Source organism: Rhizomucor pusillus (assembly GCF_041956525.1).
Source record: "Rhizomucor pusillus strain CBS 183.67 unplaced genomic scaffold VTP01scaffold_4, whole genome shotgun sequence".
In the NCBI taxonomy this organism is placed as follows: domain Eukaryota; kingdom Fungi; phylum Mucoromycota; class Mucoromycetes; order Mucorales; family Lichtheimiaceae; genus Rhizomucor; species Rhizomucor pusillus.
In genome coordinates, this window is record NW_027192146.1 from 678,670 (window position 1) to 693,686 (window position 15,017).

Consider the following 15,017-nt stretch of genomic DNA (forward strand, 5'->3'; position numbering starts at 1 on the left):
CAATACACAGAAGCATTGCAATGTAAGTGCTCTTCATTGCATCTCAAAGGTTTTTATATATGCCTTTCTATGAAGACTATACTTATAAAGATGAAAATTCGGTGCGAAGATAAATAGTGTATTGATGGGCAAGACAGGGCAAAACCGTCCTTGTGTGATTTTGCCGTAATCTTGCAGTCTGCCATGTTGGTTACATAAGATATTTTAAGACATTGTAAGTATTTCGCAGTCAACAGTGGGGTTAACCGTAAAGTCATACCATATCCATAGAATGCTGCCCTAGGAACGTCTCGATAACAGAAGCAGCTAGGAGTCCGTGTGATTGGATAACAATGCGAACCACGTTTTCAGTTGAATTTTCTCCTTTTCCATTCGAAATACGTGGCTTTATCTGTTACTTATATTTAAACAATAAAACAGCCTCGAAAGCATCTATCAAAACCTGTCATAGTACGATTTGCTTAACATCAGGAGCTCTTCCCCACAATGGATGGAGCTCCGTGACGGCTTTTACGTCACAGATGTTAAATGTCTTGGGCCTTGCGAAAAATTGTCAACAACACAGCTCCACTGCTGCGTCTCCGTTTCCGTCTCTCCTCCCTACTCTGCCGCTTGAAATGTTTTCTCGGATCGCGCCTGCCACCAAGCGCTCTGTTCATCAGGCATTCCGTCCTATTGTTCAGGTAGACACTCTGGCACCTACGATAAGCACCAAAACTCGCGTTTATTTACCTTGATACTCCTTTCTTTTCAACCTGCATTCAGGCTCGCTTTGCATCCACCAAGCCTGCTGCCGCTGAGGTGCGTTTCAAAAAAAAAAGACAACACTGCAGGAATACGCTTTTTAATTCTGACATCATCGCATCGCTCTTTAGAACTCCAAGCAAATTGCTGCCGTTACTGCCGGTATCGTAGGCGCCACTGGTTTGGCCTACATGTACGTCGACAGCAACGTGTCTGCCAACATGGCCGATGAAGGTCTTCACCCTCCTGCCTACCCTTGGCCACACAGCGGTCCCTTGAGCACCTACGACCATGCTTCGTATGTTCAGTTTTTTTTTATTTCTTCAGAGTATGTTTCTGCTGAACGCTGACTTCACCGTACAATAGCATCCGTCGTGGTTACCAGGTCTACCGTGAAGTCTGCTCAGCTTGCCACTCCCTCGACCGCATTGCATGGAGAAACTTGATCGGTGTATCGCACACTGAGGCCGAAGTCAAGGCTATGGCTGAAGAGTTCGAGTACCAGGATGGTCCTGATGAGAACGGTGAAATGTTCATGAGACCCGGCAAGGTAATTAACAGTAGCCATTGGAGAATATATGCAATACCTTTAAGGCATACTCATATGCTTTGTACGCGATGTAGCCTTCCGATTACATGCCCAAACCCTACCCCAACGAAGAAGCTGCTCGTGCAGGTAACGCTGGTGCTTTGCCCCCAGATCTTTCCTTGATCACCAAGGCTCGTCACGGTGGAGGTGTACGTATTATATATATAGATCAACAATATCGGTTCTCTATGATCCTTACTGTTCCATTGTAGGACTACGTCTTCGCCCTCCTTACTGGTTACATGGATCCCCCAGGAGGTGTCGAAGTCCGTGAAGGTTTGAACTACAACCCTTACTTCCCTGGTGGCGCTATTGCCATGGCTCGTGTTTTGTTTGACGGTCTTGTTGAATATGAGGACGGTACTCCCGCCACCACTTCCCAGATGGCCAAGGACGTTGTTACATTCTTGTCGTGGGCTGCTGAGCCTGAACACGACGAGCGTAAAAAGATGGGTATGAAGGCCACCGTCATCCTCTCTGGTCTCGTATTGTTGTCGATTTGGCTCAAGCGCTTCAAGTGGGCACCCATCAAGTCTAGAAAGATTGTGTACAAGTAAGTTATAAATGTCCATATGACTGTTCTTGAGTATCTAGCACTAACGTGTTTTGCTCTTTCTGACTTTTTATAGCCCTCCCAAATAATTAAAATTCCATCCGCATCCTCGTCGTCATGTACTCTGTTTAAAAAGAAAGGAAAAAACATATTTACGCTTTTAGACGAATTTCAATAATAGTCCGGTGCAATTTACTTTCCATGTTCCTTTATTGAAGGGATGGTTAGGTTAGGAGGAGTTGCAAAGGAGGTATATGTGAGAAGCGGCAGAAGATAGAAATGAGAGGAAGTAAAGTAATTGACATGGCATATTCGTTATTGTTGTAAATCGCTGATAAGTGATTCGATAGCCATTGAAGTTGACCGCCAGGATGGGTTATTATTGGCATCCGGGGCAGTAGATGGAGTAGGTCCATTTGATGTGTTATCAGCTATAAAGAGATCAAACATAAGAAACATGCTCGATCAGGAACTGTTTGCGTTGTTACTTACGGCGCTTGGCGGCAGGTTCGTCTGGATGATCTGATTCGCTTTTGCGCTTATCTGGTTCGTTTACTGCATTGTTAGAACTTTGAATTTTGGTAGTGGCAACTGATGATGACGAAGAGTTCTTCTTGATGGAGGAAGCATGTGATGCTGAGCTTGACCTCGGCGGTGGTTTCGCGTAGCTTCCCTGTGATAGACCCAACTTTTCCAGCTTCAGCTTGTAAGCACTATTTTGCCTGCTAATATCATTCGTTGTAGTCCATCCCTTCGGCCAGCATTGGAGGATCTAGAAAGAGGCAAACCAGTTAGCTGCGACGATTTCCATGTATAACGCATAACGCCAAGCTTACTCTTAAATTCATTTGCTTCCTTGCGGTAACTTCAGACTGAGCATTTCCTGGTTGGCCTTGGTAATGTCTACATGAACACTGGCTTGAGTATCCAAAACAGTGTATAAACCAATATATAACTTACGCTATTTCGTTGGATATCGCAACCGCTGCCTGGTCATTGAGAGTGATTTTGTATATGAGCTGCCGTACTTCGTCGTTATATTTGAACTTTGTAGTCCGGTCATCGGTGTCTGACGAATTGGCTACTTTCTCTTCGTGTGATCGCTGTTGCTCGGGCATCATCCGATCGATAGTCGCTTTTAGTTGTTCAATCAGTTTTTCATTTTCATCATGAAGTTCCTGTACACGTGGTCCACCAGCCTTCGTCGTAAGGAATTTCTTATTGATGGAAATTAACTACCTGCATCAAATACAAAAGAAGTTACCCTGAAGAACTTACTCGTAATGTAAATCGATTGTAGGGCAATATTTCCATCAATTTATCAACAACCAAATCATCAACAGCAGTTGCTTTGCGAAGCATTACACTGCCAATTTGCAGAGTCGTTGGCCTTAAGGCGGCAGGGAATTTTGCTTTGTGTTCAAAACTCTCTGTAACGGACAAGAGTCAGCATCTCTTTATGAACTCTATAATTAACTTATACAACTTGCCTTTCTTCGCATCTTCTCGTAGCTTATCTAACAATACTTGTATTTCTGGATCAATGGTTCGCTGTTCAGGCTCTTTCACAGAAGCAGCCTTTACAGGCGCACCAGTCGTATTATTTGTAGCGCTTGCAGCTTTTGAAACTGCTTTTGCTGGTGACGTCGTAGTTGCCTCTCCTTCGCTGGTTCGCGCTGGTGATTGATCCACAGATATTGTATCTGTGTAATCCGTTTGACCATCCACAGTCGACGACTCATTAGCAGTTTCTTCAGTTTTCGCCGCGGTTTTCTTCGCAGTTGCTTTTTCTTTCGGTTCTTTCTTTGCAGGTTGCTTCTCCTTTGTTCTAGTTGTTCCGACTCTTTTCTTCGAGCCTACACCGGTACTTGTGGTAGTTTTCGATTTATCTGCCCTTTTCGGTTCCTTTTTGCTACTGTAAAAAGCAAGTCAGAAGTCTACTTATATTTGCCACAACACGAATTATAGAGCATACTCTTCGTTGCCGTCAAGCGGTCCATAATATACAAAAAATCCATCATATTCCGGCGTAAATGAATCATAGTCTTCATCGATCAGCATTTCACTATCGTCAATGAAAGGATCGTCGTAATCGTACTCCTCATAGTATCCCTCTCCAGTTCGCCTCGTGCCCTAATAGCACACAGCAATGTAAGCCGCTGCCTTCTCGCTAAAACTGGATCCAGTAGTTGTAATACAAACCTCTTCCTCAGAATCACTGTCGTTTACATCGTCACCTTCGTCAACATCTTTGTATTTTGACAAGAGGTTCTTAAAATAAGCATCTTCTGAGGTCAAGATCTTTTCCTCCGTTGCCGGAACTTGGAGCTTGCTGTGATCTTTAACAAGCTTCTTGAAAGAAAAGATCACGGGCCGTCCCTGATCTTTAATTGGGACGTGGTAACGGGGGGTGATCTCTGGTGCAGCCGGCTGCGACATTGATCAGAGAGAAAGCGAAAAGCCCAAGCAGATGTGCATGCAGCGATCCAATTTCGCATTCAGACCCATTTGCGGCGGGATGGGTTAACTCCCCTTGTACAGAAATAAGATATGCCATGCTCAGCCTTCCCTCTATCAAAACCTCCATGACAAGCTTATGCCCAGAAGGTGTCCTGTAAGGCATCCTTCTCTTAGCACCCGAGATATTATATTATTCGCATTATATTATGCTCCTTGCCACGAACAGCGGCAATCTCAAAAGCATTGTAATTCTGGCATGTAATGGATAGCCAAGTTTGCTTCTTTTGCATCCGTAAACTTAAGTTATGGCTGAGTTCTGCAATACTTCTGTACGTGCATAATGCATCGACGGATGGCGGGCTTGAATACTGGACGCGTTACAAATTCAATTTCATACGTGTCCACTGGTACTGTGTTGCGCAAAGTTCATACATAGGTGGTCGCGTTTTTGTGATTATAGACTACTAAGATTCTTCCATTCTTGACTGCGCAATTTAATTGTTGATCAAAACAATGTGTAAACTTTCGCTGCAGAAAGGCTGTGGTCTCACTCTGCTGCGCGCAACTGCTAGAATGAGAATACTATAATACCATTATCTTCTGTTAATTGGAAGGAGTCGCGTCAAGGATCTGCCCAGAGAGGTAGAGGTCTAACAGGAACTTGAGTCCAAAACGCTTTTATGTACCTTTTGCCACATTGAACAACAACCAGCGATGAGTCTATCTCCAAAGATCAAATCACCTGAATTTGAATGTGACCGTTTGATAAGGGTTTTAAAGCTCAAGCTTTAGTTCCAAATATTGTCTTACAACCATATGCTTTTTGCTCCTATTACCATCTACAATGTCAACATAGATCATCAGGAACGTTTTAAGCCGGATTACATAATTATGGGAGCATCAGAAAATCGAATGGTGCTTATTAGGACGGTCAAGCAGCTGGCTATAGGCGTGACGGGAAAGCGTTGGGAAATTGCGGGAAAAGCCAACACCGCCAGATTTCCAGCCAACGGGTTTGCGTGGAAATTGAGGGTGCCAAAGAAAAGGATCAGAAAGTGGTACGCTAGCGATCATCAGAGACAAGGATCTGTGACAGCGAACAGTTATCGATCAATCAGAACGTCTTGCATTCGGCAAAATTGCTTGATGTGGCAATGCTCGCTCCCAACCATGGATAATCACCCCATCTTTGCCGCTGAGAACCAAAAGACCGCCTTAAAAAGCATCCATCTTACGCGCCATCTTTTTTCTCTTTTGTTCCTTCTTATTCTCGTAAACTTTGATATATCTCCCCACCATGGTTGTTAAAGTTGGTATCAACGGGTAAGTAACACGCTTGACCACGTAGAAGGAAAGGTACGATGCTAACTTTGCTTCGCATCCCCTAGTTTCGGTCGTATTGGCCGCATTGTCCTCCGTGCCTCTCTCCAGAATCCCAATGTCGAGGTTGTTGCCGTCAACGACCCCTTCATCGACTTGGAATACATGGTCTACATGTTCAAGTACGACTCCACCCACGGCCGTTACAAGGGCACCGTTGAGGCCAAGGATGGCAAGCTCGTCGTTGATGGCAAGGCTATCTCCGTCTACGCCGAACGCGACCCTGCTCAAATCCCATGGGCCAAGGATGAAGCTACCTATGTCGTTGAATCCACTGGTGTCTTCACCACCACCGAGAAGGCCAAGGCCCACTTGGTCGGTGGCGCCAAGAAGGTCATCATCTCTGCCCCTTCTGCTGACGCTCCCATGTTCGTCTGCGGTGTCAACTTGGACTCCTACAAGTCTGAATACCAGATCATCTCCAATGCCTCCTGCACTACCAACTGCTTGGCTCCCCTCGCTAAGGTCATCGATGACAACTTTGGTATCGTCGAAGGTTTGATGACCACTGTCCACGCCACCACCGCAACCCAAAAGACCGTCGACGGTCCCTCCGGCAAGGACTGGCGCGCTGGCCGTGGCGCTGGTGCCAACATCATCCCCGCTTCCACTGGTGCCGCTAAGGGTAAGTTAGCAAATGGTAGACTCCTCGTCTTACATATAGATCGTTCCTAAGCATGATATCTTTTGTAGCCGTCGGCAAGGTCATTCCTCACCTTAACGGCAAGTTGACCGGCATGTCCTTCCGTGTCCCCAACCCTGATGTCTCTGTCGTCGACTTGACCGTCCGCCTTGAGAAGAGCGCCACCTATGATGAAATCAAGGAAGCTGTCAAGAACGCTTCTGAAGGCGAACTCAAGGGCATCCTTGCTTATACTGAAGATGAGGTTGTCTCCACTGACTTCTTGGGTGACTCCAACAGCTCCATCTTCGATGCTAAGGCTGGTATCTCCTTGAACCCCAACTTTGTCAAGCTCATCTCCTGGTACGACAACGAGTACGGCTACTCTTGCCGTGTTGTCGACCTTATCGTCCACGCTGCCAAGGTTGACGGTGCCCTATAAAATAATTTAGAAACCAATCGTATAATCTCCTAGTTGTATATATATGTGAAGATTCATCCGCTGCAATATATCAATGTTTCAAACAAAATATTTTGATATCTATGTGCTATCGATGTTGATAACTTTGCCTTCAAAGTATTTAACGAAACATGTGTACGAATCCAATGCTTCTTTGAAATCTCCAGTTTAAACTTTTATCCATATGTCAGGCAAGTGATTTATCAACAGGAGAACACGGTTGGAAGATGCAGATGGAACAGCCGGTATGAAACATCCAAGAGCCTTGGAAAGGTTAGACGAAGAGAGCATTGAAACACAAACAATCCTGTTCATCAAAAGTGCACCTGCTCGACTTGTTTATAACTCGTATTATCTGTGTGCTTCATCTTTCGAATGGAGCTTCTAAGGAGCAAAAAATTGCTAGCTACATAGGTATAGTATGCGCGGAGAACTTACCATCGTCGATCTCAGAGAAAAGTCGATGGCTATCGTAAATCATTCGACCCTGTGCATGTAGCTGAGCAGCTCACAGCGGTGCTGAAACGGATCTGTAAACGAATATGGAAAGCAGCTCAATCATTCATTTGGTCAGTTACAGATAGCATCATCGTCTTGAATACTAGCATATGTTCCAATGAATCCTTTATTATTCCTGACTCTTCTACTGCGTGCGCTTCTGTATACTTTGTATTCATATTTTTTCTTTGTAATAAAGGAGTATTTCGGTTTCAATATAACAATTACTGTTGTGGTGCTTTCTGTGCATTCAATAGCTCCTGCATTCTCTGCTGCGTCTGAGCCATGACGTGAGTTACCGCTTGTTTATTTATCTCAGATTATCTCGATGAAACAACGTACCTTCGCCGTCAGATAATGGAAAACTGCTTCCTTTACCCAAGGTTGCTTGTAAAAATCTGTCTGTCTCATCTCTTCCAAATTAATTTTGCTTTCACCGAGAATGACCTTTAAAAGGTCGGAAGAGTTAGCAAGCATTTTCGAAATCTTTCTCACGAAATAATTTACCTCCAAGTCTCTCGCTTGGCTAGCAATCCATTTGTTGATGAATTCAACCGGATGGTTAGCGAACTGCAGCAGGAAATCACGCTTGATCTTTGAGTTGTTGATGCTCTGAACGCACTGAACGATCTTATCATCTAACTGCATTATATCCTTTTGAACTTGGGTGGATGCAACCGTATTCATCATCTTTTGTCGGATGACACTGTCCAATTCTACATCCACGTCAAAAGCTTGGGGACATTGGTGGAAATCTTTGTCAACCCTGCAGAATAAGATTGATTAAGAGACCGCTGGTCTTCTATCGGATGGCTTCAGAAAAGTCTTACCTGATAGTGTAGTTCAGTTCAATAGGGTCAGGTCGCGAAATATGATGATTGATAAGATCAGGTATGTCACCAAACGCAATTTGTTTCTTGCCAAAAAGCTTAAACATCAAGAGTTTAGCTTTGGATGCCGAAATGATGTCACAAAACCATTCATACCTGCATCAAGCGTACGTCGCAATTGATGGTTCGTTTGTCTTCTGCATCTTGCAGTTTGTTATGCTGAAAAGGTACTTAGCAAATGTAGTACTCGCTTCTAACGAAAAATATTCATGTCTACCTTGACGTAATTCCAGATACCCATCACAATTTGGGGTTTAGTCTCCAGTTTCATATCAAGCAGTTCTGCAAGAGGCGGGTTGAGCTTGTATTTTTGAGGGTTGTAATCAGGGTTCAAGATGATGCGAGCGCTGACGTTCACATCTCCACGGCGGCTAATCTCGATACCGTCGTAATCTGTTGCATTCGGTTGCTTATGCCACTATATACCAATGTGAGCATAATAAATGCCATTTGGTATCCAGATCTGACCTCTATAATGTTTCCTTCCGGGTAGAGGGTAGGATCTCTCTTCAGCTCAACAAGGATGGACCTGAAGAAAGAAGTAAACTTTTGCACAGGCTGGGCCTTCTTTGTTGGAACCGGTGGCTAAGATACAATGGTCATTAAATGAGTTGTCCTGCAAGCGATACATCTTTAAGAACACATACATCCAAAAGGCGGCCTTCGATCTTTAGAGTCCATGCTGGCGCATTTCCATTGCTGAGATCATATTGATTGTCGTCCTCTTGGTTTTGCTGATAGCGCGTTTGATCGCTGGCTGTGTTCGAGATGAATATTCGCAGAGTTCGCTTCACCTGAATTTGACGGTTATAGGGACAAGATTCCAATCCAACATTTATCATCTTACCTTGAATGGTTTTCCAAGCGCTTCTTGTACTTCCAAGCGCTTTCGCATGATACTGGCATCCAGCTTCTTTTCAAACTCTGTAAGCTCGGTGTATAGCTTGGATTCCGGTACAAATGCTTCGATCTAGTCATGCAACGTGAGCTACTCCGCGTAAAGTTTGCGCACAGTTAATGTAGTCCGTACTTTTGGTGGCATGTTACGATCGGTCGGCCGCTTTTTTCTGTAATTACGACGCGTTACTATGTATGCGTTGCAAGATTACAAGGCTCAAACCATACTTGATATGCTTGGCAAGTGAATCAGCTTCGCTAGGTCGCTTGCGGTATTGAATAGACTGTCCCGCCATAGGCGGTTGAGGAATCATAGCAGGCTGTGGAATCCCACCAGGTGGTTGCTGATACATGTTTTGTGGCGGCGGATGTTGCATGCTGGAAGTTGAGGAAGATAACGATGGAGGCGCCTTTTCAAAAAAAAAAGAACATTATAAAATCCGCCTTTTATCCCTTTTTTTTTTCTTGGAGGCTGTAGCGATCTGAGGTTTTGACGGAAAACTGTAGTTACTAATTTTTTTCCACCTCCCACACGCCTTGGATGGAAGAGTGTATATCACGATATGGGCTACAAAATTAGTTTTCATTTTTTGGAGTTCGGCAGATAGTACAGACACCAATCTGAGGATTGGGACTCAGTTGTCATAACGTTGACTGTTGCTGGATAACAAAAGATAATGGACAATCTTGTGGGTGCCTCGGTTGGACTTAATTCGACTTGGGTCTCGTATAAATGATGTTTGATCCCCTCATGGTTTCTATCACCCGAGCGACTTGCGAACATGAGCAGGCCCTGTTACCGAGTCCACAACGGAGTAATATTTGCATATCTTTACTAACCAACCGTTCTTTGGTATTGAAAGAGCGTATCAAAGTTATCGAAAAGCCCATCATGCTTATCGTCCCATTGATTGATGCGTATTTTGAGGAATCGAACAGCAGCTTCGTTCTACAGGTGCCATGATTCGCAGCATCTTTCCATTTTGGTTCCTGTTTCACCCCAGGGCGGCATGACGTCTGGGTAAGCGACGGTCTTTCCCGGTATTACAGATATCTGGCTCGACCAGTGAACTTGTCATCTCGTTTATGACCGAAATGACACCGCTCTTTACTCTCTTCGCGGTCATACCAATACTGCTTTCGGGCATCATAATATATGCTCATAACAGGACGTATGGCACGCTCGACGTGACAACCTCCTCTGTCGCATACAACCGTTTCGAGTACGATCAAGCGTTGGATTGGGACAAATACGCGTTGCAGATTCAAGGAGTACCGACAATGATCTTCTCTGCCGAGTTCCACTACTGGCGAGTACCTGACCGCGATCGTTGGGCCACTATCTTGAAAGAATATCGATCTATGGGAATGAATACTATCCGTATCTATTTCCATTGGGGATACCATTCGCCGGACGAAGGCATCTACAACTTTGATGGCAACAAGGACATTGAATATCTGCTGAATCTATGTGAAGAACTTGGATTGTATGTTCTGGCCGCACCAGGTCCTTACATTTGCGCGGAAACACAGGCCGGAGGATATCCCGGATGGCTCATAGCCAAGCGTGAACTTCGTATACGTCACTCACAGTATATGTTATGGCGCACATACGATCCAGAATTTGCACGATACGAAGTTCAGTGGTTCGAACATGTCCTTCCGATTATTGCCAAGCACCAGATCACGGAAAACAAACGAGGATGCGTATTGGCTTTGCAGATCGACAACGAACTCTTTGAGAGACTGGCTATCATTCTGCCAATTGGTCTTCGTGATCAGATGCGGGTGCTGGCAAAGGCTGCCCGAGATCTTGGTATCACTGTGCCGCTCTTCACCAACGATGGATTTGAAGAAAGTAGCTGGATCCCGCGTCCTGAATTGGACTACATATCCTCAAACTCACGTTTTTGGTCATCCAGTCCTCCGTTCGGTCTGGATCTGTACGGTTTTGACAAGTATATCAGTAAGGAAACAGTTTGTCGTCAGGTATTGAACCGACAATTGAAGAAACAAATCTAGTCTTTGCGCCTACCAGCGCTCCCACCAGTTGGCTGTTCGATACTGGTAATACCACCTGGAAAGAATGGAACCCTAAGAATCTGGAGCGATCCTTAGGTCGACTTGAGCGAACTGTTCGAGCGTTCGGAGGAGGAGCAAAGGATGTATGCATTGTGAGATATAGCTCATTCTACATAGCAAAGACTTATCCTTTTAGTAGTCTCCTCTATTTATTCCAGAGTTACAAGGAGGATGGTTCAATCATTATCAGCTGCAACATACCTATGACAAGATATACGATTTCTATGGAGATTATTATACCAAGATTGTTTTGGAATCTGTTCTTGCTCAAGGAGTCACAATGGCCAATTTGTATATGACATATGGCGGGACAAACTGGGGCACTATAGGCGATCCGTAAGTGGAGTCTTATGGAGAGTATACATCTATAAATACTAGTTTCTTACCTGCAACAAAAAATTAGCGATGTCTACACTTCGTACGATTATTCGGCATGTATTCGCGAATATGGCTATCTGTCTATGCGTGGACGCAACGTACGAGATACCATTACATTTGCACGCTCTTTCGATCCTTACTTTACCGCTACCGAAAAGATGACCAAGCGCACGGTCAAATCATCCGTTAGGCACACAATCAATACACAAAGAGTAGCTCGGAATGCAGACCAGGCTGTGGAATTCACCTTCTTTCGCAACTTTGACAGGAAGAAGCGGGATTTATTCGATGTATCCGTGGAATCCAGCAGCGGTAACTTTTCGATGCAATGCTTCCTGCCTTACAAGACGTCGTTTATCGGTGTAGGCAACTATAGAACAGTTAATGACCTGCGGTTACTACAGTCAACTATCCCTATTCACTTACGCATGGTTGACAAAGACTCGAAAACCGAAATCTGGGTCGTCGAACCGAATATGATCGGCGGTTTGGCTTTTGAGCACAAGACAATGCAACTGAGCGGCAATATGCAAGACGATGTTCTGCGACGGGATGGACGCGTTGATCTTCTCAAATTTGAAAAGTCTGAAGGATGGACACGACTCAGTAGCTCTACAGGTGATCTGTATATTATTGGACTTTCTCGTACATCAGTGAGCACTCTGTTTGCGGATTTCGAGGAGGGATATTGGAACAATGGAGAAAAGCGGTACCCAGCGTTTGCAGCCTGGGGCGCAAGCTCAATGTTCTACAACGAGCGTACCAAGTCGCTCGAAGTGAAATATCGTCGGTCTGATCGCCAATTGCACGTTCTATCGTTCAACCGCCCGGCTGATCCTCGTCTTGTCCCTGCTACAACGGGCGTCCACGATATTGGTTTTGTATATGCGATGGATTTCGGCCATGCACACCAGCAATTCCCACTTCCTGTGCAAATCAATCTACGTAACTGGCAGGTTCGTTCTGCCGAATGGTCATCTTTCCTCTGGCGCCCTCTGAAGCCTGGCCATGATGGAAAATCGTTGACTTTTGATGCATTGGATTATCATTTCTTGAGTGGACATGTGCTGTATCGGACAACATTTTCGACTCCCAACAAGACAGTTAAACTGTCACTTAATATGCGCAACAGAGCAACAATTTTGGTAAATGGCTATGTTGTTGGTGGTCACACGACATATTCCCGCCAGCTGTTTTCGCCCGGTGCGAAGATTGGACCGGATCCTTGGTTTTTGGGAACCCATACCTATGATCTGACGCCATATCTACAGCGTGAAGGGGACATGTTGAACGAAGTTATTGTGCTTGTGGATAGCTTTGGATTAGCAAGACAAGCATTCATTATGAACGATGTGCGCAACCCGAGAGGCATTATCAAAGTGACTGTATCTGGTTTGGATCAGCAGCCTTTGTGGCAGATTGCCGGTGTAGATGTACGGGATCTCAGCGATCCTTACAACTCGACCGGATTCCCCGATGAACAACAGCAAAATGGATGGAATACGCTAGGCGATACTACACAAGATGGCACTGTATATCGATTTCCTCTCACCAAGAGACATGGCGTACAGTGGATGCAGTTCACTTTTGACGATTTCCGCCAAAGTGCTTCGGATTCACTCACTGTTCCGTTGCGTCTACATCTCAATGGACCTTTCACAGCGCAAGTCTTCATTAATGATGTTTTCATTGCTCGATATTACGGCAATGGTGACAGTCCTCAGCACGACTTTTACATCCCTGACGGTCTTGTGCACAAGCACAACTCAGTTCGGATGCTTGTATACACATGGGAAGACACGACGGCAGAGATTCTGATCGCCGGCTGGCCAGTGGATTTGCGTAGTGGAAACCTTGTTGAAGATTCACGACAGTATGTAGCAAGCATGGGCAACAATAATATCGAGGAATCGCAAGAGTTTATGGTGTGGAAGGAGGAGATCAGAATTTAGTAGACTATCATTTAGTTGCGAAGTCCAAATGTGAATACAGTCTTGCTACCGTATGTATCATCCTTCTTTAGCAAAACGCTGCTTTGCCAATCGGGCTTGTTGGGAGCATCTGGGTTACGGGAGCTTTCAAGGCAGAAACCAGCGTGGTGGCCGATCTTTACGTTTTGTTGCGACTTCTTGCCCTCAAATACGTCGTCAGCGATAAAGTTGCCGGTGTAGAACTGGAATGCAGGTTCAGTGGTGGAAAACTCGAGCTCGATACCCGATTCAGGTGCATAGGCGACCACCGCCTTTCGGAGCGGCAAGCTGGAAGTATCAATGACATAGTCCGAATGGATTACATAAGGATGGTCGTAGCCTTTGGATCCAGCCAGCTTGTCGATTCGAGCGCCAATTTCAGTACCCGCCTTGTCGCCCTAAACTCTTACAGAGTTAGCTTGTATCGTTTCTGTGTCAGCTGTCTAAACAAGCTACTTGCCGAGAATTGCATGTAGTCAGCATCAGACCAGCTAAGCACTTTGCCAGTGGGCAATGCATTTTCATCCAGCTCTAAAAAGCCCTTGACTTCATCCGTCATTGTAACTTGAGTGTTGAGAATGCTAGGGTTCAGAGCCACACCGGCCAAGTTGAAATAACTATGGTTCGTCAAGTTCGCTATGGTATCTTCCGAAGAAGTGGCCTTGTAAGTGACTTCCAAAGAGTTGCCTTCAGTGACAGTGTATACAGCGGAGACTTTCATTTCCCCAGGATAACCCTGATCGCCAGCGGCAGAAACGAGGTCCAGTTGGATGGATGCAGGGTTTTCTGAAAGAACTGTAACATCCCATATTTTCTTATCGAATCCTTCAAGACCACCGTGCAAAGCATTTGGACCGTTGTTGATAGCGAGTTGATACTCTTTGTCGTTCACCTTGAACTTGCCTTCCCCGATTCTAGTTTATGCATACAAAGCATTGTTCCGCATCAGAGATGGTAACACTATGCACAAGCTCGCACTCAAATGCGTACGTACCTGTTCGCGTAGCGGCCAATGACGGCACCAAAATATGGGTTCTGAGGGTGCTTATAGTTTTCCAAATTGTCAAAGCCGAGAACAACGTCTCGAACTTGACCGGTCTTGTCTGGCACAAGGATATGCGAGATGATGGCGCCGTAGTTTAGCACCATGACAGCAAGTGTCTTCTTTTCATTGATAAGCGTGTATTGGTCGATGCCACTATCGGCGCCAAAGGAAGTCTTCGTAACAGGCATAATGAGAAAAACAAAGGACAAGAATGAGACGCGGGAAAATGGACCTCTACGAATTTCCGGGGAAAACTGGTCCGCGGGAATCTTTGTGTCACAGTGCAAGGTTCCCAGTTGGCCGTGTGCAGTCCCCCGAAAGGAAAATTCATCGATTGGACAATGCTTTCGTACATGTCGTACTTGTAGAACACCTGCCACTTCCGAAGATCCTGTTCAGAACTACTCAACACCTAATTTCCGCGATCTGAGATGAGCAGTTTGATAAAG

General features: G+C 45.1%; 6 protein-coding genes across 6 annotated transcripts; 3 read left to right on the forward strand and 3 right to left on the reverse strand.

Moving 5' to 3' along the window:
- Positions 1-617: 617 nt before the first annotated feature.
- On the forward strand, positions 618-1,975 carry VTP01DRAFT_7574 (uncharacterized protein; the record flags this gene model as incomplete). Its single annotated transcript, XM_069386600.1, has 7 exons — positions 618-683; positions 766-801; positions 876-1,042; positions 1,111-1,294; positions 1,369-1,482; positions 1,546-1,886; positions 1,963-1,975. 7 exons carry the CDS (start codon positions 618-620, stop codon positions 1,973-1,975), a joined length of 921 nt encoding a protein of 306 aa, XP_069242039.1.
- A 226-nt stretch (positions 1,976-2,201) lies between these two features.
- Positions 2,202-4,325, reverse strand: VTP01DRAFT_7575 (uncharacterized protein; the record flags this gene model as incomplete). The annotated part of the gene is made up of 8 exons (XM_069386601.1): positions 2,202-2,317; positions 2,379-2,658; positions 2,723-2,789; positions 2,847-3,103; positions 3,165-3,316; positions 3,377-3,801; positions 3,862-4,019; positions 4,089-4,325. The coding sequence occupies 8 exons, from the start codon at positions 4,323-4,325 to the stop codon at positions 2,202-2,204; spliced, it is 1,692 nt and encodes a 563-aa protein (XP_069242040.1).
- Positions 4,326-5,643: 1,318 nt separating this feature from the next.
- On the forward strand, positions 5,644-6,790 carry VTP01DRAFT_7576 (uncharacterized protein; the record flags this gene model as incomplete). Its single annotated transcript, XM_069386602.1, has 3 exons — positions 5,644-5,669; positions 5,735-6,351; positions 6,420-6,790. 3 exons carry the CDS (start codon positions 5,644-5,646, stop codon positions 6,788-6,790), a joined length of 1,014 nt encoding a protein of 337 aa, XP_069242041.1.
- A 740-nt stretch (positions 6,791-7,530) lies between these two features.
- VTP01DRAFT_7577 (uncharacterized protein) lies at positions 7,531-9,470 on the reverse strand (the record flags this gene model as incomplete). Its single annotated transcript, XM_069386603.1, has 11 exons — positions 7,531-7,584; positions 7,649-7,753; positions 7,814-8,072; positions 8,137-8,234; positions 8,293-8,355; positions 8,414-8,614; positions 8,665-8,781; positions 8,844-8,990; positions 9,044-9,166; positions 9,227-9,263; positions 9,322-9,470. The coding sequence occupies 11 exons, from the start codon at positions 9,468-9,470 to the stop codon at positions 7,531-7,533; spliced, it is 1,353 nt and encodes a 450-aa protein (XP_069242042.1).
- A 709-nt stretch (positions 9,471-10,179) lies between these two features.
- On the forward strand, positions 10,180-13,505 carry VTP01DRAFT_7578 (uncharacterized protein; the record flags this gene model as incomplete). The annotated part of the gene is made up of 4 exons (XM_069386604.1): positions 10,180-11,059; positions 11,116-11,258; positions 11,315-11,511; positions 11,579-13,505. The coding sequence occupies 4 exons, from the start codon at positions 10,180-10,182 to the stop codon at positions 13,503-13,505; spliced, it is 3,147 nt and encodes a 1,048-aa protein (XP_069242043.1).
- Positions 13,506-13,516: 11 nt separating this feature from the next.
- VTP01DRAFT_7579 (uncharacterized protein) lies at positions 13,517-14,756 on the reverse strand (the record flags this gene model as incomplete). The annotated part of the gene is made up of 3 exons (XM_069386605.1): positions 13,517-13,921; positions 13,984-14,437; positions 14,518-14,756. The coding sequence occupies 3 exons, from the start codon at positions 14,754-14,756 to the stop codon at positions 13,517-13,519; spliced, it is 1,098 nt and encodes a 365-aa protein (XP_069242044.1).
- Between the last annotated feature and the right edge of the window lie 261 nt (positions 14,757-15,017).